The sequence below is a fragment of the Oryzias melastigma genome, linkage group LG15 (genome assembly GCF_002922805.2).
Source record: "Oryzias melastigma strain HK-1 linkage group LG15, ASM292280v2, whole genome shotgun sequence".
In the NCBI taxonomy this organism is placed as follows: domain Eukaryota; kingdom Metazoa; phylum Chordata; class Actinopteri; order Beloniformes; family Adrianichthyidae; genus Oryzias; species Oryzias melastigma.
In genome coordinates, this window is record NC_050526.1 from 20,809,164 (window position 1) to 20,834,452 (window position 25,289).

The 25,289-nt window shown below is 37.5% G+C and overlaps 1 protein-coding gene across 2 annotated transcripts in view; it reads right to left on the bottom strand.

The window, feature by feature from the left end:
• Window positions 1-1,942: 1,942 nt before the first annotated feature.
• Window positions 1,943-25,289, bottom strand: part of spock2 (SPARC (osteonectin), cwcv and kazal like domains proteoglycan 2) — a 40,711-nt gene continuing 17,364 nt past the window's right edge. Inside the window, exons 2-11 of one of the 2 annotated variants that reach the window (XM_024296442.2) lie at window positions 22,291-22,299; window positions 21,775-21,820; window positions 10,188-10,302; window positions 9,778-9,883; window positions 8,396-8,504; window positions 8,179-8,301; window positions 6,699-6,917; window positions 6,010-6,072; window positions 3,327-3,458; window positions 1,943-2,852 (exon numbers count right to left, since the gene is read on the bottom strand). In XM_024296442.2, the coding sequence (XP_024152210.1) occupies window positions 2,707-2,852; window positions 3,327-3,458; window positions 6,010-6,072; window positions 6,699-6,917; window positions 8,179-8,301; window positions 8,396-8,504; window positions 9,778-9,883; window positions 10,188-10,302; window positions 21,775-21,820; window positions 22,291-22,299 (1,068 nt within the window). In that variant the 3' untranslated portion in view covers window positions 1,943-2,706. The remainder of the gene's footprint in view (window positions 2,853-3,326; window positions 3,459-6,009; window positions 6,073-6,698; window positions 6,918-8,178; window positions 8,302-8,395; window positions 8,505-9,777; window positions 9,884-10,187; window positions 10,303-21,774; window positions 21,821-22,290; window positions 22,300-25,289) is intronic. The other variant, XM_024296443.2, reaches the window with a different exon arrangement.

The window sequence follows — 25,289 nt, forward strand, 5'->3', positions numbered from 1 at the left end:
GATTCATGATGTACCTGACATTTCCAGGCACTCACTTGTTTTTTTTCTTTATAAATTAGATTTTTTTTTATTCTTTTGAAATAACACAAACGTGTGCTACAGTTTGGTTTAGTCTTAAAGGGCCTACATCACGTAGAATCAACTTTTTGTGCTTTTAAGTGTATTATACTGTTCATTCCTCACTATGAACAACCCTAAAGCGATATTTTGATCCGTTCACGCATTACTGAATATTCCTCTAAAAACGTGCACTCTGAGCACCACTCTTCCAACCCATGAAAAAGAGCGGGTTCTCATGTGCTGATGTCACAAAGTGAGAACAGCCCCTTTCAAGAAGAGTTTGCGCTACCAAAACAAGCCCACAGGATAACACAAGCACCCAATTTCTTTCCTCAGCTACCGGTGATAAGCAGCTAACTTCACCACTCAGCTAGCAGTGATCAACCACTAACTTTGTCGCTTAGCTAGTGGTGATCCACCGCTATTTTTGCCGCTGAGCTAGCGTTGATCAGCTGCTAACTTTCCCACTCAGCTAGCGGTGATCAAGGCTAACTTTGCCACTCGGCCAGTGGTGCTCAGCTGCTAACTCAGCACTTAGCTAGCTGTGATCAAGGCTAACTTCGCCACTCGGCCAGTGGTGCTCAGCTGCTAACTCAGCACTTAGCTAGCTGTGATCAAGGCTAACTTCGCCGCTCAGCTAGCAGTGATCAGCCACTAACTTCGTTGCTTAGCTAGTAGCAATCCACCGCTATTTTCGCTGCTCACTTAGCAAGGATCAAGGTTAACTTCGCTGCTCAGCTAGCGATTATCAAGGCAAACTTTGCTGCTCGGCTAGCAGTGCGCAGCCACTAACTTAGCACTTAGCTAGCTATAATCAGCTGCTAACTGCACCACTCAGCTAACAGGGATTGTGCAGTGCTCAACTGCTAGCTTTGCCGCTCAGCTGGGGGGGTTCAGCCACTAACTTTGTCCCTCAATTATTTCACCACTATTCCTGTCCATCGCTACACTGATGGTAGCGATGGGCAGAGCTACTAAAGGCAGATGTACGGCATGTACGTACATCTTGCAAAATTTTTCGTGGGCGAAAAACAACTATGCCAAGGCTGACTCTAGGATGATGTCATGAAATGGGCGGCACCCACAAACAGCGAAAGTTTTGCCTCAGAGATCGAGGCGTCTTACTTCCGTGTAGGAAAAAAATAGCAAAAATAGCTCATATTTTATAAATAATTTGTTCTTTATTGTGCCAAAGATAACTTAAGACCATATGTTTGGATATAGTTTACTCTGAAAGACTTAATTAAAGCATGGGGTCCTTTAATAGCTAAAGAAAAAGAAAATATTCTTATTTTAAGTTAACATAGGTAACTCTAAAATCTGTTATAATGACAGGTGTGTTTGGAATTAGTGACCGTGTTGTTTTAAGTAGTCTTAATGAGGTAAATAATGCATGTTTTAAAGTCTTTCTATGCTAAACGGCATGTGTAAGTGGGTTAAACTTCCTGCAAAGGCTGCCTGGTACACACTGATACAGGTATAGGGTTTATGCTGCAACGGATTTGCAGGAATTATAGCCCAAACAATCCCTTAAGGGGTTGTTTGTTTCCTGTCAAGTATTTTTTTTTTTTGTAAAAATCTTTTCAAACCTTACTTTGCACTGTCATTCCTCCCTTTCACTATTCTCTCAAAGGTCCTATCAACAAAACCCAAGTTGGCATGAAATTTAAACTGTTTTTTGATGCTCTGATTAGTGAGAAAAGCCAATGTTAAATTGCTTTTCTCATAGCTCACATCTCGTTAAAGTTCAATATCTCTGATTTAGTTGGTGTACACTCAAATTTTAACATTTCCTCCTCTTCTAATAGTTTGGTGAATCAATTTTCAACATGAAGTGCCAAAAATTAACATAAAATGAAAAAGAAAAGAGGCCAGACTCAGGTGAATGGTGGCCAGCTGACCACAGAGATACCTTTATTTAATTTCTTTTTTTTTATTAAACACAGTAATTGATCCACATTATGACATGATGCACACTTGTCAGCTAAGCAGCTTCAATCTGCTGTTCTTTCAAGGCATTTGACTAGAAGAGGACATTCTGCCTTCGGATACACACATTATATACAAGCTTAAGAGTGATCAGTTAGAAACTTCTTTTTATTAAGTCATTAGGGAGACAGCACTAATGTCACATATGAGCCAAAGCGCATGACATGAAAATCATAAAGTCAAAGGGTGTTTGTTTGTTCTCTTCCTGTCCGACGTGCTTTTCAACCGCGGAGAAAAGCCCCCAAATTCACCCAGACGAGCTCAGTTTTTTTCAATGCAAGCACATGACGAGCACCTGCAGCTTCTTAAAGCCTCCATTATGCATCAGCTAAAAACTGCTCAAAGATAGTTCAAAAGACATACAACAAAGAAGAACAAGGAGTCACACGTACGAAGGACAAAAATCTCAACTCCAGACCCACGAAGGGTTAATAGCAATAAATCTCCCATTCCCTTGATCGTTTTAAGAACATTAGATGCTCCCATCTTCAACCTCCCAGCTTATTAAACTCGTCTCCCTCACGTTTTCCCTAAGCAAGTGTTGTTCTGAGTGTGAGCGGTTCATCGTGTCCATCTGTCTGTGTGTTTGTTGGTGTGTGTGTATTTTCAGGACCATGGAAGTGCTCCTGTAGAGAGGTTGGCTTTCACGTTGGGCATTTACCAAATATATCCCCCGTCATCCACCTCTCCCACTTCTCCCTCCTCCTCTTCAGCCTCCTCTGCAGTCTCCTCTGCCTCTTTCTCCTCCTCATCCTCCCATCCGACCCCGCTGCCGAAATCTCCTGAATATGCCATTTCATAATCTGCAAGAGGAGAGAGGAAAGTAGATTGACCTTGGCTGTCATGTTAAAAACGCAGCTTACATTCCAATAAGAAACGCTGAGGCTGATTCAGAAACAGTAAAAAAAAGAAGAGGGTGAGCATGTGTTTGACTTTGGATTTTAATAGCTATTTAAAAACCTTGCCAGGGGAACCATTCTTATCAGGTGCAGGTTCAGTCCAGCCAGCCCTCATTCATCTTGAAAGACTTTTCTCACAGCGACAAGCAGCGCTTTAGAATGCAAATGACTCCAGGCACATGAATGTGGCACTGGTCCCTGAAGTGAGCTGTGCTGCAGCGGGCCTCAGTGTTTAGCATAAAGGAGGCCTTTTCTAGAAAATGCATGTGGAGATGCAGTGCAGAAGTGGGTTTGATATGCATCTGATCACTTCTTCACTTTTTTCACTGCTGAAATGCAGATTCAACACATCAGTTTGATCGCTTCTTTTAAGCTTACCGCAATTTGGCTTTCCCCGAATCCTGGATCCAGCAATCTCTCCTCCGTTCTGATCCACACACCAGCACTCGCCCCGGTCGCACTGCTGCCTCCTGAAGAAGCCGTCTTCATTGCAGCTGGGGATGAATCGACCTGCCAATCAAGCACACCAGTAATTAAATAAATTGTAGAGAATTTTTCTAAACTAAAAAGAAATAATTCCAATAAATTCTGCTTAAGCTGTGGTGTCTTGACTGCACTTATGGCTTATTCTGTGTTTGATTATATTCAAAAATAAGAAAAACTGAGCCGAGAATGAATGATCCAATCTATCCCAGTTTGGCTAAACTTATATTTATGCTCTGAAAAATCCTTTCTTTCTGTAACTATTATGTAGCGCTGAGAAAAATGTTTCAAATGCTAATGTATGCAGTACTTCCAGTTGAACTGATAGGGAGATTACCACGGTTACAATAAGAAATCTACATGACATGAATTCATAAACACAGCTTTTATCGCAAAATTCATGTCCCGCATAATGCATATAGAATGTGAAGTGGAATTGCACATTTAAAAGAGACAATTGTGCAAGAAAAGCTTATGTTCTAGTATTTGAATTGATGAATCTCTTTAATTGTGGCTGCTATTAATAACTATAGCTGTAACAAGTTGGCAGATCTGATGGTGTTGAAAAACCTCTCTAATAAGGTGATTGAAAAAGATCAAGCATTTTAAATTAGGTTTTTTTTCCTGGCGAAAGAGGACAGTTGGCTCATTTGCTACCTGAAGTTTCCAACAGCTACTTTGCATTTACTACTTATTTAAGCCGAAATGAACCTAAAATAGATTTCTTTTTGACCAAATTGGGGCTTCATATCTCACTTCAGCAAACAAGCTTCTGCGTTTTCTTTCTGTCTGTCTCCCTGTGGTATTAGAAGTGTTTTTGTAACCCAACAACCAGGTATATGTACACTTAATTTACTAGTGCGCAGATAAAGAGACACACTATTAGAGTATACATGTACCGTGTTGGTGATAACATCCACATTTTGTGTTTTAGCTGATGAATTTAATCTGCTTCTTATTTGATTATTTTATCTCATTGAGTTTTGGGTGTTAGAGTCCATATTGTAAAGAGGAATGGTTGTATTTTAGGTTATAGTTCAATTTGATCCCAATTCAAATATCACAATTATTTTTGATTCACGATTTCATCATTTCACTGCATGAAATTGTCTTATTTTCATTTCTAACCTATTCAATTTGATTTTCAAAGATTTTTACCATAAGTAGTGATTTAAACTACGCAAAAGTAGAACAGAAAATAGCATACAAAGAAAAGATTGTGAGGGTCAAATCTTATTTGATTACATTTGAAACCCCTAGTGGTTCTGGTTTTGAAGTAGTAACATCACAATTCAACATTTCTGACTTTATTCTGTGAAGAAGCAGCACAACTATTCTTGGATTTAATGTAGTAAAAATTATTGACAGTATATGAGAACTGGACTGAGTGACCCCCTGGCGTTCCAAACAGGAAGTACTTACTGGCTCCAAGAAGCCAAAATCCCATAAACGTCTATTAAAAATAAACGGCTATTCCTAAATAATATTCATCTGCTACTTTGTTTTTACATGTTTTTGCTAATCCTAATATTTTTCATGATATATTTTCTGTAGCGCAAGTTATTCAAATTATGAAGTGACCAATCAGATGCCTCAATTAAAGTATGTGGAATGTTCAAAACATCTAATTGACTGATTTATTCAAGTGGTAGGGGGTCTGGACTTTCAATAAGATCACTCCTAATTGGAGAGAGCAGTTGCCATAGAAACGCTGACTCAGACCAATCACTGTTTACTGACTGGTTCTAACATGAGAAAGTCAGTATAGCGAAATAATGGCGCCTGAGTTGACTTAATTTTGTTAGAGCCGGAAGTAGTGCTTGGAAAAATTGTATATCATGATAACGATATATATCACGATATACCACAATAAGTATATTTTCAGTTATTCTCTGAAAAAATGGACAAAAATGTCATTAGTTACTTTTCTCTGACTTTATTTTTTCAAGTAACTTGTAACTGAATGGTTGCAAATGAGAAACATATTTTAAGTGCACAATAGTTTCCAGTTTCTTAGTAGGAAAAGTCATTTTTGCACAAAGGTTCAGCAATAAAAATAAACAAATAAAAACGATAGAATAGAAGTGGCACAATAGACACTTTTCTATCGCCTACAAGATATGTATAGGTGATGTCACACTTGCTAGGTCCAGTTTTCTTATACAGTCAATGAGGAAAACAAAACAAATATATGTTTTTTTTTAAATAATATATCCTGCTACATGCAATTTTAAAAAATAAAGTTGAGTTTGTTAGAAGGCTAAAATACTGAGAAGCATGAGACTAAGAGTGAACAATCATCCAATCTTTCATGGGAACATGTGAGATCACTAAGTGACAGGCTGCCCCCCCATCCCACCATTTTCTGTTCTGTGTCCTTGGAGAGTATTGACTCAGAGCACAGTCATGCAGCCAAATCTGCAGCGGGAACGCACATTCCTGCCTAAAATTCTCACATCTACATTCTCATAATCACTCGCTTGCATATGTGGAAAACAACAAAACCCGGCTACAATTATTTGCTGCAAAATAATGTCCAATCAGGCAGAAACGCTGCCATTAGAAGTTGAATACTTACCAAACTTTCTCTTTCCACCATCCAAGACTTGGATTCTCTCCAGTTCAGCCAGACAGGGTGGCTCTTTAAAAAAAAAAAAAAAAATTAAAGGGAATTCTATTGCAATCTGTATTTAATTTATTTTTTTTTAATTATAATGTAATATTTTTATCAAGTTTGGTATATAAGTCATACTTTGAATCTAAGTTTTAACAAATATTTTCAGGTAAATTAAACTTTAAGTGAAAATATGTAAATAAAAACAATCCAACAGATGTTTTTAGCTTCCTTCAGAGCTAGAAGCAACAGTAAAGCGAGCCCTTCAAGTCCGTACAAAATTGGCATTTTAGTACAAATCATTACATTTAGGTCCAGAATCCTCTGGAGGCATTTCTGTACAGCACTGCCGTCTTCGCTCGGTTAGTGTGAATACCAAGAGGTGTTGTCGATTTGTTTCGCCGTGGAAAAAGGCCTCGGGTTTATCTGAGGCGGAGAATCTGGCTGGCTGATATCACCAGGATGTTTTCTATGCATATGAATGACCACTTCACCACATCAAATGACAGGAGGCTGAATGGAAAGATAAATGATTGACTAGAACAGACACGGGAAGCCCTGAGGACCTGGAAATTTAAGTGACCCTCAAAAAAAAAAACATCTGTTGGAACATGAGAATGTGTCTGTGGATGCAACCTTCAAATAACACTCACTCTCTCGCCAGAAGCAGAGGCACCACTCCGCCGTGGAGACCTTGCCATCCCTGTACGAGTCGCAGGAGTTGAAAAAGGGACGAATGCAGATCTCGTACTTGTCCAGGTTGATGGCGGCCAGCTCGGCCTGATCCAAATACAGGTCATTATTGGTGTCCAGCTTGGAGAACATCCAGCCTATGGAGTCCTTACAGCTGGCCACCAGGCTCCTGTCCAGCACTGCCAGGATAAACAGCATCCGCATCAGGAGGCGGCCACACAGAGAATTCAAATTATGTCTGAGTTAGCATTCAAGAAATATCATTTTTATTGGGTTATTTACTTGAATACACAATTTACTTAAAATGTAAGTCAAACATTAACACAAAACTCACATACATTCATGCAAAACACACTGGATCACAATATACATCTCTCCTCTTCATAACAGTAGTAGAAGTAAACAATTGTGTCATCTGCATAAAGATGAATGTTACATTTTGAACAGAAGTTTGGCATGTTGGGATGAATTGCTTTGCAAAACGTCAGAGAATTTATTTATAGAAGATTTGTACAACACTAAAACTTCAAAAATGTTTACCAAAAATATCTATTTGAATGTTTAATAAAATAATTGCTTGTACATTTTCTTTGAATGAATTATTTGTATGTCAAAAGATTGCAAAAAAAAAAAGTTCTGGTTTATTTTGTTTAAGTTTAAAGGATAATATATGGAAGTTTTTCTGTTCCATCAGATTTTTAATTTTCTTTCTGATTTCTTTTTTTTCTTCTTTTTAAGTTGCCATCTTGAGCTCCAATAGCAAAAGCTGACATTACGTCAGTGTCATGATTTGATTGGCCGGCCATCAATGTGCTCTGCGATCGACTAGTTGTTCTAGTGAGATAGAAAAAGAAAGGTTTATCCATCAAATTTCAAGGGTTCAAAACAATTTCAGAATTAAAATTCAAAGGTTTAAAGGTTTAAAAAAATCAGAATCTGATGGAACAGAAAAACTTCCATAGTAGTTGGTTAAGTTTTCAGTTAGAGATACTCTCAGAGTTTGAAGCTCAAATGTTTCATTTTCTTAAATACCCAAAACAAGACATATTATATAAAAGTCTAATTTGACAATTTGAACTTCGTAATCCAAACATTTTGTCTAATAAGCTTCAGACCAAATATTTGCAGGTAGATGCACATTCGTTTTTTTAAATTGTCCTTTTTTAATTGTCTTATTTTTCCAATCAACACTTAAATTTGTAGGGGAATAAAAAGTTAAGAGATAAAGCTGTGATTTGATCTATATGAAAGCAGCAGTGGGGGTTCTGCATAAAGTGCTCCACATGCATCCAAAATCTGCTAATAATCTTATACAATCAGCACAGATAAGGGTAAATACAACAAATTATATTAATTAGTTAACATTGCAGAATTCTTTTAAAAATCCTGTCTATTAGAGCTTTAAAACACAGTTGGGGTCCCTTTATTGTGGGTCCTGACCTGATGTGGTGCTGGATCTGGCCCCAGGCTTACTGTTGTTCTGCTTAGCATTGCTCTGCAGAAGCTGGAACCAATCCCTCAGACGCTCGCCGAGATCAGACAGATCCTGTCCAGTGCAGCCCTCTGTGTAAACCAGAGTGTTACAGCTGTTGCAACGATTTGTTCCATTGCAGTATGGATTGCGCAAGAAAAAAAAAAAATAGGAGTTGGATCTCACCACGCTTGCCTTCCTTGGACGTAGGAGCTGCAGTTGGACAAGGACACAGACCTGAACACTTCAGGGTGAGATCCTTCCCTGTAAGGCACGCCTGCTGCTCCAGCTTGCACTGCAGCACACAAAAACATACCAGCATCCCCGACAAGGGGACACAAAGGTGAGGTGAGATGAGTTATTGCCCCAACACAGATCAAATATTCATGAGGCGACTGTAAGGCTTGATTCAAATCGGAGACGTATACTCCAAAAATGCCTCTTCAGAAGCTTTTGCTCACAAACAAGGTCGGGAACAGAAATCCAAAAGATGAAGCATTAATCAATAAACACACAGGACTCTGTCACCACAAGCCACCAATTGGTCCCTCTGAGGTCACATATCACAGCTCTTTGTCTCCATTTGTCCCGTGGGAGTCTCCACACACCATTAAGCCCCGTGTAAGAAAAGTGTCCCTGCAACATGCAAGTTTTTGTTTTTCTTCACAAAAATCCATTTCTGCTTATGTGATGCTGGATCAGCAAAAATATTTCAATGGAAAATCTCCAATTTTGGTGCTTTTAACATATTCTTTCAATTTTTTTGTTTTTTCAAATTGTGGCGAATCAGGAGCAGACTTAAAAATACTTGAAAAAAGCTTGTATCTGTTACATACTAACCAACGTTGGTTAAAAACGGCATAATTATAATTAAAGGGCAACTGAGAACGCTTTTATAATAAATCAAAAGCCGATCAGAGTATGACTTCACATAATGTTAACTGCATTACTGCTGATGTCAGTCAGTTTGAATGCTGTAAATTAATCATCCGTTCATATATCTGTAATCAGTTATAGTTCCTGGCATGGATTGCCACATCTTTTGATTTAAAAACAAAAATAAAGTGGAGAAGAAGGAAAAATACACACAAAAAAAAGACACGTGAACAAGGAAAACCCAAAAATAAATAATTCTCAGTAACCCAGACAGTCAAAAAGGATTGTATAAAAAGTAAGAAATGCACAAATAAAAGTCACTTTTCTGAGCACATAATAAAAAATAGAATAATATTTGTCGTCCAATAATTTCAGGTAACGGGAAAATGGGACTCAGGTATAAGTCAAGTATTAAAGGATTATGTCACTCTTGAAAGGAAAAAAATGAGAACGTATTTTTGACACAGAGGCATGTCTGGAAATCTGATTGGAACTGTTTGTGCAGCACATTTAATGGGAGGTCTGCTGCTGCCTCAGTAGAAAAGACTAGAAATCTGCACGACTTCTGAATGTGTGTTCATGCTTCACTGCAGTCCACATCTGTCAGCTTCTAAAACTGTTTGATGCATAGAGAAAAGGGGCAAATCGGACAAAAAAATGACCCAAAAACAGATTTCTTCATGTCGCTGTACCTTCGAAGCGTAGTTGTGACCGTCCGATCCGCACACGGGCCCGGTGGAGGAGATGGGACAGGGCTGACAGTTTCCATCAGGAGAGCGCAGGGCGGGCTGCTTCAGTCTGTGAGACAGCAGAGACGCAAACCCCCTCAGCCTCAGCGTGTCCAGCTGGGACAGCCGCCGCAGTGGTAACTCAGACGCAGCAGGTTCAACCTGAGCACGGGAGCATGACGCAAACAGCCTCCTCCATGCTGTCTGAATGTATTAGCCTATCATTAAACAGCGGGAAGTCGAACTGCACTGATGCACAAACAAGGTTTTTCTATTCCCAGTCTGGCTTGCAGCAAAACACATCCAAAACACAACTTCAAGAGTTGACCCAACGAGTTTACATGAGGAGCTTTTCTGCGTGTTCAAACGCTCACCTGTGTTCCAGCTTCTTACGATTGACGCACACGGCTCTCTGGTAGCCCTGGGCGATACACACCTTGTGTCGGCTGCACTTAACCTTTTGACAGGGGTCCTTGGTGGTGTCTACGTCTGGGAGAAAAAACAAAATTAGACTACATTGCATAATGCTCAGCTTTGATTTACTCTCTGCTAGCCTAAGCAGTTAGCAGCGACGAGTATATTTCGCTTTCTTTGATTTATAAAGGAGGAAACATACATTTAAAGACCTAACAAAACATATGGGTTTGTTTCTGGTGTTTTGTTTGTGAATAAACATCTTTGGAATAATTAGAGTTTGGAGTGTAACTTGCAGCTGAGACCCAGAGGGGTTGAGAAAAGTCACACAGACAGATGCTGCACATACATTCGGGGTATTTTCACCAACTATCTGGTTGTTTATCTCCATCCCTAATATCTGCTTCACTAGGGAAGCATGTAGTAACTAAAACGTCTAGTAATGCCAACATGTTCAGCCAGAATGAAACATTTCCTCATCTTAAGGTAAAATTACTACACTTTTCTAGTAATTAAACTGGGTTTCTTTCTAAAATGGTTTGCTATAAAAATACCAAATTCTTACATTCAATGTAAGTAAAGTCAGAACTTAAGCTACACTGAAAAAAGTGAAATATTGGATCAACTAATAAAAGTTCTGTAATTTTTTACATTTAAAATCTCAAAATTAAAATTTTGAGTTGATGGTTTACGCATCTTAGAAATTGAATTTGATAACCAAATTGTAGAGCTTTTGCTAACTGATTCAAAGTTTCACTTTTTACAGTGCAGTACTGTTAAAATAAGTGTACACAATTACACTTAACTTACTATTTATTATCAATCCTTTGCTTTTTAAAAACTGCAACTTTCTCATAAAAAATCCATCATCTAACTCTATTAATCTTTTCAAAATCTGGCACATTAAAACAACTGACCCCGAAACATTATAGATAAAATTCTGTGTTCAGAGACGATTTCACATTTTTACAACAATGCTGTGAGGATTTGGCTCTTGTGTTTGCTTTTGCTATAATTCTTGGTTTTGGTCATGTTCTCTTAGAGTTATCTTTGTTTAGTTAAGACCCACTCCAACTTTAACATGTTCTTGTGGCATTTTTCTCACGATGGAAGAACATTTAGATTCAAATTGCATTTATTTCTTTATTCAAATCGTGGTGAATCAAGAGCAGATGCAAAAATGCAGTTTGAAAAAGCTTGTAGTTGTGATATAAAATCTACTATGGGGGTCTACAAGAGGTACGGGTCGGAACTGTTTAATGGGTCCATTTTACCATGGAAACACTCAAAATACCTGATCAGACCGGTTCAGTGGAAACAAGGCTAAAGAGATGATGGGAAGTCAGGGCAGGCTTACATTTTTTTTTCCTTTTTTATGAATTTAATTCCATTTAGTAACAATACACATCATCAAAATAATACTATATAAGGATAAAACAGATAATAAATGAAAAGGAGCAAAAAGAAGAAAACTTATATGATCTACCCCTATTACTAAATCAACTGAATTAAATCAAAATGTATCAAACAAGAAAAATAAGGATTTTTTTTACATAGGTATATATATAAACAGAAATACATACATATTTACATAAACAGTACATAAACAAACCCTCATTTAATTCTATTTACGTACCCTATGTACAGCGGTAATGATTTATAAGTTTTATGAAATTATTTTTCTACAATTAATCTTTAGTATTTGCTTAACATCTCCCTCTTGATAACACTTTTATAGGCAGCAATTGTTTTTATATCTTTAATTTCCTAATCCAGCGGATTCCATCTTAGAGACTAATTTTAAATGAACTGCTGCTGTTGCTCTGCAGAAACTATGTCCTAGAAAATGAAAGTTTTTTTAAATTTTGGCTCAAAATGGCATAATTATAATTAAAAGACTCCTGGGAACGCTTGTCTGGTTGTCAGTTCTTCTCATCTGCTTTTTTTGTTTTTCCATGGTTTTGTCAAACTTAAGCAAAATGTAAGTTTCTGCCACCAAGCCTGGTCTTTTGCATTTTATGCCACTTGTTCATGACAAACACAACAACATCGACATGATGAGCTAATGTAAAATAAGCTCTGATTAACAGTCAGCAACTGATTTAAACGTTTGAAGGACACTGTTGAAAGTAGAGGAGCAGAAAACAGCAGCAACAACTTATCATGAAAGAGTCCTAAAGTGAGCTCTTATTGCTGTAAATCACCTTTTATTGTTCTGCTCGTTTATACAGCAGTGCAATAAGAGAGAACGGCTCTTATAGCTTTGCTGTTGTGAGAGCAGCGCCAACATCTCTCAATAATAAGGAACCGCTCACACTAAACGATCCGATCTAAATATGAAAGCTGGAGATATATTTAACAAAATATGTAAACTGTTTGGTTTGTTCTGCTGCCCAACTATTGGTTGAGATATGATAATTGTCTTTACGTAATAAACTCAATTTTAGCCGACTTGTTTAGGCAAATGCGTCCAATAATCTAGGTTAAATCCAGAATTGCTCCCTCACTCCGCCTCATCCATCATACTCTCCTGTGGCGGCTAACCCCTGCGTCGGCCCTTCACACACACTCATAAGTCACAGCTGTCTGGTCCGAGCACGACGGCTGGAGTTTCCTTTGGATGTCGCCTTTATTCTCTTCACTGTTGCAGACTTTTTATTCGCCTCCTCGATCCATCAGCGCATGGCTCAACTGCAGGTTTTTGTCCGTGTGACAGAGCTGCTTATAAATCATGCTTTCATTCAGCTCTTGCTCTTACGGCATCCTGCTTTATGGCGCTATAATCGTTAAGCGGGCGGGCTTAGCATCCCGTCGCTTGCCCTTTTTTTTTCTTTTTTCCAGCAGATGAATACATTAATGTTGCAGATTTCACAGGATTAGCGAAGCAAACTGACAGATATCTGATTTAAGGGGGCAAATCCAAAACAATGCATTAAGGGTTGGGTCTCTGCTGCAGAAACGCCCAAATGGAGACTTCTCACCCTTTTAGAATGTCAACAGTAGCGCCTTATTCTATAGTCGCCTCTTATCCCAGTTGATATCTGAGCATCGAGTGTAACAAAAACCTCCCTGCCTTTTTTTTCTTCTTGTTTTTGTCCTCATTCTCATTTCACTCTTCCTTTCTTTAGCCTGCAGGTTAAATGTTTCTCTCTAATGCACAGAAAAATCAGGACTGTTTCTAGAAGGAGGAGACAGAAAAGTAGGAATAGGGATGCAAAACTATAGCTTGGAATTAATTTAACCCATAAAAGGAATGAAAAGAAGCAGCGGATTATTCTGCCTCCAAACAGCAAAAAAATCCTCCAAAAACCGAGTGTGAATAAACCTTATCTGTAGAGAAAGGCTACAATGCTGGCACAGTGTTGTGTTGTGAGTAGAGAAGCATAAGGTGGCTGCCGGAGCCTCATGTTAACTTAACAAGCTTCCACGGATTAAAGCAGTGCCTGCGATGATGACGTTCCCATAGCAACAGGCTCTCTGTGGTCTGGGAATCATTTCTGGGTTGACTAAGATTTGCAGCTCAATCTGCTGCTTTTGAGAACACTTCCTTTCTGTATACAAATTCCTCTGTTCAGAATTTCTTCGGCATTCCTTTGTCTTCCTCATCTGACATCCTCGAGGCGAACATGTCCTGTACGCTTATCATTTCTCCATGCGTCGATAAATTCTCCATAAACACTGGCTACCTGATTTCATTTTTTTTTTAGAAAAAATGTCTTTCCTTAGGTATTAAACTAATGCCCGCAGCGGTTAACCTTCCCTAATTAGGCCCACCAGTGCTTCAATTTAATCCAATCCAGATTTACATGAGGTTTATCCCTGCAAAACCAGGATAACGGATGCAGAGCTCAGGCCACATCCTCATCATCACCCCTCTTATCTTCTATTTATACACTCACTCTTCAATGTCATCAGGCTATCTGGTCTTCCAGGTAGCAAAGAAGTCAGGCCTGTGTTTGCAGTGCAGAACGTATTACTACTGTGATCATTAGAAAATCTGGGAAAGAAAGGAAATCTACAAAAATTTATGAGTGAAAATTTTATAATATAGAATAGAATCAAACTTTAAATGTTTAGCCCTGTAAATAAAAAAAACCCTAAAAATATGACACAATATATATATATTTTAAATTAAGACGCTTTTAAACCATTTAATGAAATCCAGAAAAAAACATATTACTATTACTCTTGTTTTAATATATATTTGGATACATTTAAGTGTTTGGGACCTAGTCTAAATATTAGCGGTTAGCTAGATGGCCCCTAGACATGATATCAGTGATATTTGAAACTGTAACAATGTTTTTTTTTTTTTCTTGTCCCTTTCAAATACATAATTATAATAAAAAATTGGTACGTTTTTGCTCACAAGATGCAAAAATGTTGTTATGAGTGTTCAGGGAAAAAAGCACCTTATTTACCCACTATCTCAAATTTAATCCGCACATTTTTAACACAATGTAAATGTATAATAAAAAAATTTAATTATCAACAAATGTTGTATTCTTTCAATACAACAATTAGTCACTTATAAAAATAAGCAGCAATAGATGAGCTATGCTTACAAAAAAGTTCTAGAAAATTAGCAAAACTTTTTCCCGTCATGGGGGCAGCCATTTTGAAATGAGCAAGGAAAGTCCTTCTACTGCCCCTAGTGGACTCTGGATGAACTTCTGTGCAGAAAACATTGAAAACCAAGTTGACTACAGTGGGTGTTTTAACTCCCCTTGCGTTGAAAATCGTGTTTTTTGAGTTTTTAACATGTATGTGCGCCATTTTTCTTAAGAAAGGGAACAAATGTAATAATAAATCATTTGTTTTTTGCATTTTTGAGTATTTCTCTGTTTAAATTGCTGTCAATCCAACTGTTACAGACAGACTCTGTTTGAATTAATGAGCCTTCTTTACGTCACATTAGATATGCTCAGACTCTGCTCTGAGAAACCAATGGATTGAATTTATTGGTCACAGCAACGTCAATAAACATTGGGTAATTAGCTAAAAGAGTCTTTGGTGAACTGGAAGGAGAAAGAATTTATCTTTTGGAGGAAGTTCGTCCATGAAGCTCTTCACTTCCTCATCCGAGCTGACATCCGACTCAAAACGATACGGCTGGACATTACCGATATTGATGGACATTTTTATGTTGCAAGATTTAGGATAGTGAGACACTCAGCTATCATAATCAGACAGTGGGGATCAGGGGCGGGGCTACTCAGCTCCAAAAGCCACGCCCCCTCAGAGGAGATTTTGGAAACAGAGGCTTCAGATCAACATGAAAAATGGCTTTTTAGGACGTTTAGATTGTGGGATTTTGGTTAAAAACTTCACAGTCGCAATTAAAACACTACTGGGAATGCTTTTTTTAAATTAAAAACATGGTCATAGGGGACTTTAAAGAAAGTTTAAACTATGCTATTGAAACACTTCGTATCAAATATGACACATATGGTTATGTAAAGTGTAAAAATACTCCATTTAGCAAAAAGAAAAGCTACATTTATGCCAGATTTTAGGCTGTTGTGATGCAGAGGTAGTTTAGTGTGTCAAAGTGTCCTTGGGTAAGACACTGAACCCCACATCCTTATGGGGGTTATAGTTGAAACCTGTGTAAGGCAGTAGAATGACCATCAATGTGAATGACTGAATGGGACTGTGACTGGAAAGCGCTTTGGGGCTTTGTAAGGAAGTAGTAAAGCACTATAAATGCCAATAACCATTTAGTTTATGGAGGCTTGCAATGTAGAATGCAATGACAGAGAGCCATATTCACAACAGAAACAGTTGTTGAAACAAACCTTTTAAAGAGCGCAGCACTTTAACAACAAAAGCAGCAGATCCACTGAATCCCCTTAAGCTGGGAATCCAGAACTTTGGTGGTAGCGACCCAACCAACCATATCAATCAACAGCCAGGGGCTTTAAACCCTAAACCTCAGTGTGTCCTCCTAGCTCCTGCCTGTCTGCCATTGATCTGGAAACTGTGATTTCACTAGAAATCTTTACCACCATTTACCTGGCTTTTCTGGCTGCCATGGAAACCCAATGTACACAACGGAGTGCAGAAGGCATTTCGAGAGCACTGTGACGGAGGCCTTGAGGGTCTGGTGTGTCCGTGCACTCGTTTTCACTTACAAGTCCAAATTACAAGTGTTTGCCCGCAGTGTTTGCTGTCTTAAGAGCCGGCTGATTCAATCAGCAGCCAGATTGATGAATCGACTACAGAAATCAACTGCAAATTACCTTGACCTCTCCCTCACTTCGCGCAGACTGACTTAAGTGGAGTCAGCCATTACACTGCCTGAATGCAAATTTACATAGCGTGTTGTTGTTGGCGTTGACTCCCAAACACTGTGTTAGAAGTGTTGACAGTTCTAAAGCCCTGTCTGCCTCTGCACAGCACCGCAGCGGTGTGGGCTGAGAAAGGAAGCCTGCAGGCTCCGAGCTGCGGAATAAAGACATCACACTGATTTAGTGGTGTCTCAGAGGGACAAATCTTCTCTTTTTACCTCCTCTGCTTCATTAGGCCACTCATAGAGGCTGGCAGATCAATGATAGCAGAGAGAACGCGCAGGTTGAAAGGAAGGAAGGAGAAAAAGACAGATGAAAGGCTTTAAACTCCATCAAATGAAAGCACTGATTACTTTTCTCACACATCAACTGAAACTTTTATTGATAATGATTAGGTTTCATGCAAAGCTGGAGAATAATTGGTCGATCTCCAATACTGGAAAGGAAGAATCAATACTTGGTGATTCAGCAAATCAATGTCTGTGTCTAATAAGAGTGTTTGTCAATAGGCATTACTTGATTTAAAAAAAGATAAATAATTGTGTGGAAAACATGGCTGACAACCATAACTAAAATATCTGCACTTCCAGTTATTTGACAAAACATAAAAAAACAGATGAATCATAAAAAAATCCCTCTAAAAAAGATTTTAAAAAATCTAACATAAATCAACTAAATTCTGTAAAATTTATCAAAAAGTGTAACTAAAAAAAACGTAAATACAATAAAAGCTGATTTACTCCAATTTAATTAAAATAAATCATATTCATTCAAAATCAAATTCAAAATACTAATTTTATGCCATAAAGTGATGAAAACATCCAATTATTTAGGAACAATAAACTAGAGTACAACCTTCTTTCTGATATAAGATCTAATTTTTTGTCAAACTTAGCTTACATATATTAATTTTAATGAGGGAAAAAATACTAAATTAATGTCAGTCGTAATATTAGATGACCATTTAGAGCCTAAAAATTGCATAAAACCTTTGTGGTAATATATGTACAGCACAAACCTAATGATAAAAATCGTATTTTAAGAAACATAGCCTGATTTTCTGTCAAGCAAGAAAAAATAATCTTATGAGGAAAGTTTTTAATAGCAAAAAATCTTAATTTGAGAAGAATTGTTACTTCATTGGTAGATTTTTGCTTATTTAAAAAAACCTGCCAATTGGGTAAGACTTTTTGACTTATTTCTACTGTCTTTGCAGTGTGATAAATACAGACGATTTAGTAAAACCACTCTCATCTTTTTTTTCTATTAAATTATGGGTTTATTAATTTATCATGAAGGTCAAGTTTTGCATATTAGAAACACGTCAATGTTAGGAGATTTTGAAATGCTTTGACAACATCAGTTTTGCATTTAAAAGGGTTTTAGTTACTCTGCTGTTTGGTTTAAAAATCTCAAACAAATAAAAAACTTAAAAAAAATCAAAATCTGCAAGCAATTTTTTGCAGGAATTGATTCAACTGTCCACAAAGTTTATCAATTTAATTAGCCGACTTTTACATAGTTTGATCATTGACTCTGCTGGTTGTCTCCTTTTTGACACGCAATAATATAGTTTGACACTCAGTCAAAGGATAGAACTGAACACTTTTTCAACTTTAGGTAAAGAAAAGCTTTTCTAATGGGTAAACTTTTTAGTAGCTGCAGCGAAGAACATCTCAAATGTTTTGAAATATAAATGACTTTGGCTTTTTCCAAAAGGAAGCCCCCCACCAGCTAAATTAAACTTGGCAGGGACTACAGTAAAGTGAGTCGATTAACGCTAAATCAAAGCGTTTAAGCTCTCCCTTTCTCATGCTTTTACCCTTTCATTGTAAACCATAATTTGTCCTTCATTAAGCCTTTAGAAATTGCACTAATGTACTTTGCCACTCGGCAGACTTAATTTAAGCAGCAAATCAAGCTACAATAGTTGAGGACATGTCTCATGACTTCATCTGGCACCGACACAATTAAAGCAGCAGGAGTGGAGGTGGAGACCCCAGCGGCTCGAGCTCGACTGGAGACGGAGCTGAGGGTTGAGACAATGTTTAGCTTCTCCTGGGGCTGGAAGATCGAATCCACTATAGCAATAAAAACATGTTACATGTTTCTGTAAAGAGTATGACTTAGATAAACTATACCTGATTATTAGTACACCTTTCATGTTAATAAAATAGTAAAAATTCATTTTATTTAATGATCACAATGTTAAACACTGAAACTGTATCTCATATTGGCTACAAGTTACTTTTACACAAGCTAATTCGTGGTACTTTTCTTTTGGTAAATTAAGAAATATTTGTTCTTAAATGGAACAATCAATATTGTCTAATTTACTCAAAACATTTGCAGTATATTAAAAAAAAAAACAATAAGGTTCCAAAATTGTGGTTAAGAAAATACATTTCTGCTTATTTCCAACATTGCTAAATGTAACTTTTAAAGGAGTCATATCATGATTTTATTAAGCCTTTCAGAGTGAACTATATCATATAAATGCTCTTCCTTTGGAACACCCAAAAACTAATTATTTATTAAATATGAGTAATTTTTGTGAACTCTTTTCATACCCGGAAATAAAACGACTTGATCTCTGAGGTACCGCCTTTCGCTCCTTGTCTGTCACGCCCACTTCACAACATCATCCTAGAGCCGCCCTCCTCCATGTGCCTACGTTTCCGCGCATGCAAGCAAACATCTCCTAACTTTGAACATGGATATTTTGGAGCTTTACGCTCTTGACCCACAATCTAATCGAGATTTTGAAGTGTACAAGGACCATAGTGACCCAAAAGACGACTGCAGAAGTTTCTTCATAGCATTGCATTTATTACAGAGCTAATAATTCTCGTGCTGCTTTTGGTTTTTATAGGTGTGCATGTGTCTATATGCGAGCTGCAGTGTGTGTGGAAATGTAGCATTAGCTCTTGCCTTATATGCTTATACTGCATAATGTCAGCTAGCTGTATGATTTACTCACACGTCTGGCCTCTGCATCAGGTTTGATTGTAGGATTGGCGCCAGTTTTGATGTTTAATCCACTTTGATACAGGCTAAGGTTAACAAAACAAGTGGCGATCACAGACAAAAGTTTCTGGCTGGTCTGTCATGCACTCCTGAAGATAATCTCCAACCATTTCTGACGAGCAGGCTCTTATTTTGAATAAACTCCTAAATCTCTCGCAGCCTAAAAAACATTTTCTCCATTTAGAATCTGCTGTTTTCTCTGCAGATTAAATGCAAAAGGAACTACTTTTTCTCAAAGTCGATGCAAAAATAACAACGCTTTGCTGATGATCACCATAAACTCTGCAGAGAAAGTGGGTGTGTGTTTATGTTAGACTGGGGGCGGAGCTGGCAGAGCAGACTCTTCCTGAAAGGGGCGGTCTCACTCTGTGACATCAGCACGTGAGGACCTGCTCGTTTTTGTGGGTATGGGAGGGGCTGGTCCTGAGAGCACAGAAAAAGTTTTTAGAGGATTACTCAGAAATCCATGAACGGATCAAAATACCGCTTTGGGGTTGTTTACAGTGAGGAATGAACAGTATAATACACTTAAAAGCTCAAAAAGTTGTTTTTTATGGCATGGTCCCTTTAAATGGTCCAGGAGCCTGAATGGTGCTAGAACTGGTGCTTCAAAAATAAGAAGAAGCCAATTCTTTCCAAAAATATTTTAGTGTAATGATGCAGCATGACAGGATGAGTATTGTCTTTTCAACATTTTAAACCGAAACAAGCATTGCCAAATGAAATATCAGGATATATCACCAAATCGAGTTTTTTCCAACACCCCTAATAATTACTACCCAATTTAGACCAGGGGTGGGCAGACTACAGCCCAGGGGCCACATACTAAACTATTTAATCTGGCCTACAAAACTGGAATAAACTGTTTTAATTGCTCGTATTGTTTTATTTCGCTTGTAGTTCAGGTGTCGCCCCATAGATGGTGCACAACAAATAAATTCACCTTTATTCAGGCGCAGAAAATTATTCTGCATTCATGTGGTGTTTGAAGATGTGTTATTTCTCCGATATTCATGTGTGATTTCCAAGTTGGACAGTTGTTTTTCTGATCACATGAACGCAGCATTTCCCTGAGGGATATCAACTCATTTGTGAAAATTGCACTAAAATAAGAACAAAAACAGTTTTGAAATAAAAACTCCAAAATATTCTGTTTTAAAGTAATTTTCAATCAAGATTAAGGCATTTTGTTATTTCTTTCTTTTGCAAGGTGAATCACCAAAACAAGCCTCAAATGGGCTCCTGGTCCGCCCCTTCTGCCAAATTTTAGAACCCTTCGTGGGCCATGAGTACGAAACTATTGCCAATTCCAGACTTAGACCTTGTCAATTGGCGAAAGGTGGGAAAAACTTTGGATAAGGTAGCCTAAAGGCAGCTCTATTTGAGCTTTTCTACACAGATCTATCAAAAGACTAGAGCTGCCACAAATGATTAATTTAATAATCGGCTCAGCACAGATTCTTTTTTGCGATCAGTCGACTAATCTGGTCATGTGCAAACTGCATGTAAAACACACATCTTAATTATGATTAGCTTTAAACTAAATAAAAATTTGATATATAGAATTACTTGCAATAATTTGGCAGCTGAAGATGCTAGTGCTGATAGCTAAAGATGCTAAAATTTAAAGCTAAAAAATACAGAAGCTGATAGCAAAAAATGCTGAAGTTAATAGCTGAAAAAACTAAAGCCGATAGCCAGCTAAAATATTAGTTAAATGCAAAATTGGTCTAAAAACCTGAAAAAACCTAAGTTAGCCAACTCAGCTAGCATGCAGCTAAAATAATAGCTAAACTTCAAAATACCCCCAAAAACTGAAAAGAGCCTAAGTTAGCCATGTCAGCTAGCATACAGCTGAAATATTAGCTAAACTCTAAAATACCCTAAACAACTGAAAAAAACTATAAATTAACCAAAATAGCTAGGATGTAGCTGAAATATTAGCTAAACTCCAAATTAGCATAAAAAACCTTAGTAAATGCTAAAATAGTCCAAAAAGCTGGCATAATGCCAAAATAACTTTCAACTTTGCTACACTCTGACTCCATATAACATAAATTAACAGCTAATTAAATTAGTCGTCGACTATTTTAGCAGTCGATTAGTGGTCGATTAGCGGACTTATCGGCAACCCTGCAAAAGACGCAAATGCTTAAAAGCACCACTTTATTTGTGATTAGTTGAGGGATTTTTAAGAAACTACATAAAAAAGTGAGTTGAATTGACTTACTGTCATTGGAGCCTTGATTTTCATCCCAGGTCCGAACATAATCATCCTGCAGGCACACAAAACAAACAGCCTCTTAGCGGCTCCACGGAGGAGCATGCCGTTTTTTATTGATGGCAGTTCACATAGTGTAACATATGGGCGTCATTACAGAGGAGATGTAATGCAGTTCGAATGATCACCGCACGGTGACGTGTAATGTGTACGAGTGCGTGATAAGTGAACAACAGCAGGTACAGACAAATGCGATGGGTTTGTCCCGTCCCGAGTGAAAACCAGCAGGACAGACGTGCACCTTCTCCCTGAATGTTAGACATATTGCGGCGGAGCAGCCCCTTTAAGTGCTCTGCCTTTCTGCCAGTTTTATGAGAACATTAATCCTAATTAAAATGAGGGAGTCGCAGTAGATGGATGGCAAGATAAAGGCCCACAAAAAGACGAGAAAATGAGTCATAAATGAAGCAGTCACTGGACAAAGGCAGCTGAAGGAGAATTAGACAGAAATAGAAGGGAACTGACCTCGACCTCCTGGTGAAAGGAGAGCAGAAAAGAGAAGGAAGAACTGATATTAGATAAAGGGAAAAAGTTAAGTTCAAGACATCAACATGTAAAGCTGCAAGAAACACATGTGCTCTGTAGAAACAAACACAATTAGAGGAAAAATTGGCAACATTTCATCAAATGTTATTATTTTAATGCTAAAAACATGATCAAAATCATTTTGTAGAAAAGTCTTAAAATTGTAAATGTAAAAATTAGGATCACAGGTTTTCCAGAAACTGAAAAACCTTAAAGTAACATTCTCATAAGTGGTCTTTTAACCCTTTAACACGAGAGCTCCCAAGTTTATGTTCTTTGATTTACTCTAACTTTTCAACCGTTAACACGATCAACGTTTATGCTAGGTAAGTTTATTTGTATAGCACATTTCATGTACAGAGACAATTCAAAGTGCTTTACATAAAACATTAAAAGAAACAAGAGAAATAGTAAAGGTGTGATCATTAAAATAAAAATTAAAGAAAGTAAAAAGAACTGAATTTAAAATACTTTTGAATACATACTAGTCAAATGTAACTGAAATAGGTGGGTCTTAAACCTGGATTTAAATACTGATGCCAATGTAATATATATCTGTGTGTCATCTGCATGGATATGGTAACTAAGGATGCTGTTCTTTATAAGCTGGAGCCAGTGGGAGCTTGTAGATGTTGAATAGAAGTGGCCCCAGGATGGAGCCTTGCGGGACTCCACATGTAATTTTTGTTGGCTCAGATGTGAAGTTACCAATTGACATAAAATATATCCAGTTTTCTAAGTACATTTTGAACCAATTTAGTACTGGCCCAGCGAGACCCACCCATTTTTCCAGTCATCTAAGTAGTATACCGTGGCCAGTGACGTCTCTGGTGTTAAAGGGTTATTTTTGATTATGCTGTTTTAGCCATAATATATAAGAAAAAAAGTGTTCTTTTCTAGTATATCATTTTTGCAGCAGGCGATAGTTTATTAGAAATTCATCTCTGAATTGTAGGTGGGACGGTTGGTGAGGAATAAGTCCTACTTCCTAACATCCCTCTGTTAACACTCGTTTCTGCTAGTTACAGCCCCTCACATCCGCAAACGAATATTACTGGTGCAACAAAAATGACAAAAAATTTAGGAGCTGTTTTGAGCCAAATACCAGCTCAGATGAGGAAAACAGAAACATACATGGATCTATTCTTGTGCAAGTGGATGCATCGAATGAGAAAAAAGCTGATGATTGTCACTACTACGTCACAGCTACAAGCTTTTTCCGTCTGTATTTTTTTGCCTGCTCCTAATTCACAACTATTTGAGGAAATAAATATTAAGAAATGCAGTTTTAATCGTGAGATTGTTAATATCATACAGTGTTACATGGTTTCTTAAAAGGAGAAAATGTTCAGATCAGTAACATTGTAAACAGTGTTCTGGTTCTCCTGGAGGGCGTTACAGTTTGGCCACTAGGTGGCGATCGCGCAATAGCAGTACACCTTATTCTAGAAGAAGAAGACCGTATGAGCAAAAAACTGTGTTTTAGACCGCAAATGGTTAATTTAAAGAATGCCTTTAAAAGAGTTCAGAAAATTAATGCCTGCAAGTTTATAAAGATGTTCATTTAGTCAGGAATGTATGTTTAGGTCAACTGAGCGTTAGCATTAGCCGTCCTATGGGAAATTCCATTACACGTTAGCATCAAGCTATAGCTTTCGATTTCAATTTAGCTCATAATGCTAAAGTCCACTATAGTGGACTTTAGCTTTATGAGATAAATCGATTCATATCTTATCATTGATTTGATCAGCCCAGCCCTAAAAAAAGCATGTTAAAAACACTAAAAACACTATTTTTCAAGGGGTGGGTCTTTAAAATACAGCAAAAAAATTTTGTTTCCATTAGTGCTGCCACAAACGATTATTTTAATAGTCGGCTAATCAGCAATTATTTTTTCCGATTGCTTGACTAATCGGGTCATGCGGAAACTGGATGTAAAGCACGCATCTTAACCATCATTAGCTTTAAACTAACTAAAAATATAAAACTAAATATAAAGCATTACCTGCGATAATGTTAGTGTGAATGCTGTAAGCTGAATTTGGCCGCTGAAGATGCTTAAACTGATAGCTGAAATTACTGAAGCTAATGGGTGAAAACGCTAAAGCTGATAGCTAGCTAAAATATTAGCTAAATGCAAAATTTGCCTTAAAACCTGAGAAAATCCAAAATTAGCCAAAATAGCTGGCATGTAGGTGAAAAATTTGCTAAACTCCAAATTAGCCTAAAAAAATGGAAAAAAATCCAAAATTAGCCAAAAATAGCTAGAATGTAGGTGAAATATTTGCTAAACTCTAAATTAGCCTAAAAAAATATAAAAAATCTAAGTTAGCCAAAACAGCTAGCATGCAGCTGTAATATTAGCTAAACTCCAAAACAGCCTAAAAACCTGAAAAAATCCAAAATTAACCAAAATAGCTAGCATGTCGCTGAAATATTTGCTCAACTCTAAATTAGCCTAAAAAATATAAAAATTCAAAATTAGCTACAATAGCTATCATGTACGTGAAATATTAGCTAAACTCCAAATTCGCCTAAAACTTTAACAAAATGCCAAAATATTTCAAAAAGTTCGCATAATGCCAATATAACTTTCAACTTTACTACACTCTGACTCCATATAGTATGAAGTAACGACTAATTGCGGCAGCCCTAGTTTCCATTAGATACTATTCTATATGAGATGCTCCAGATGTGCACTTTCTGGAGTCTGTTACACTAACTCATTTCAAGTTACCTACATTGGCCAACATTCTCGTTATCGATGACTTACTCGTCACTGCAAACATTTACTGTTTTGGAAGCGGGAGCCAAAACGCCGCCCTGGAAGGTGATAAATCCTCACGCGGCAAGTAAAATAAAATAGTCACACACGAAAGCCGGGACATTCATCTCTGACCCTTCTGCTTTTATCCCACACAAGTAAATATTGCCACCAG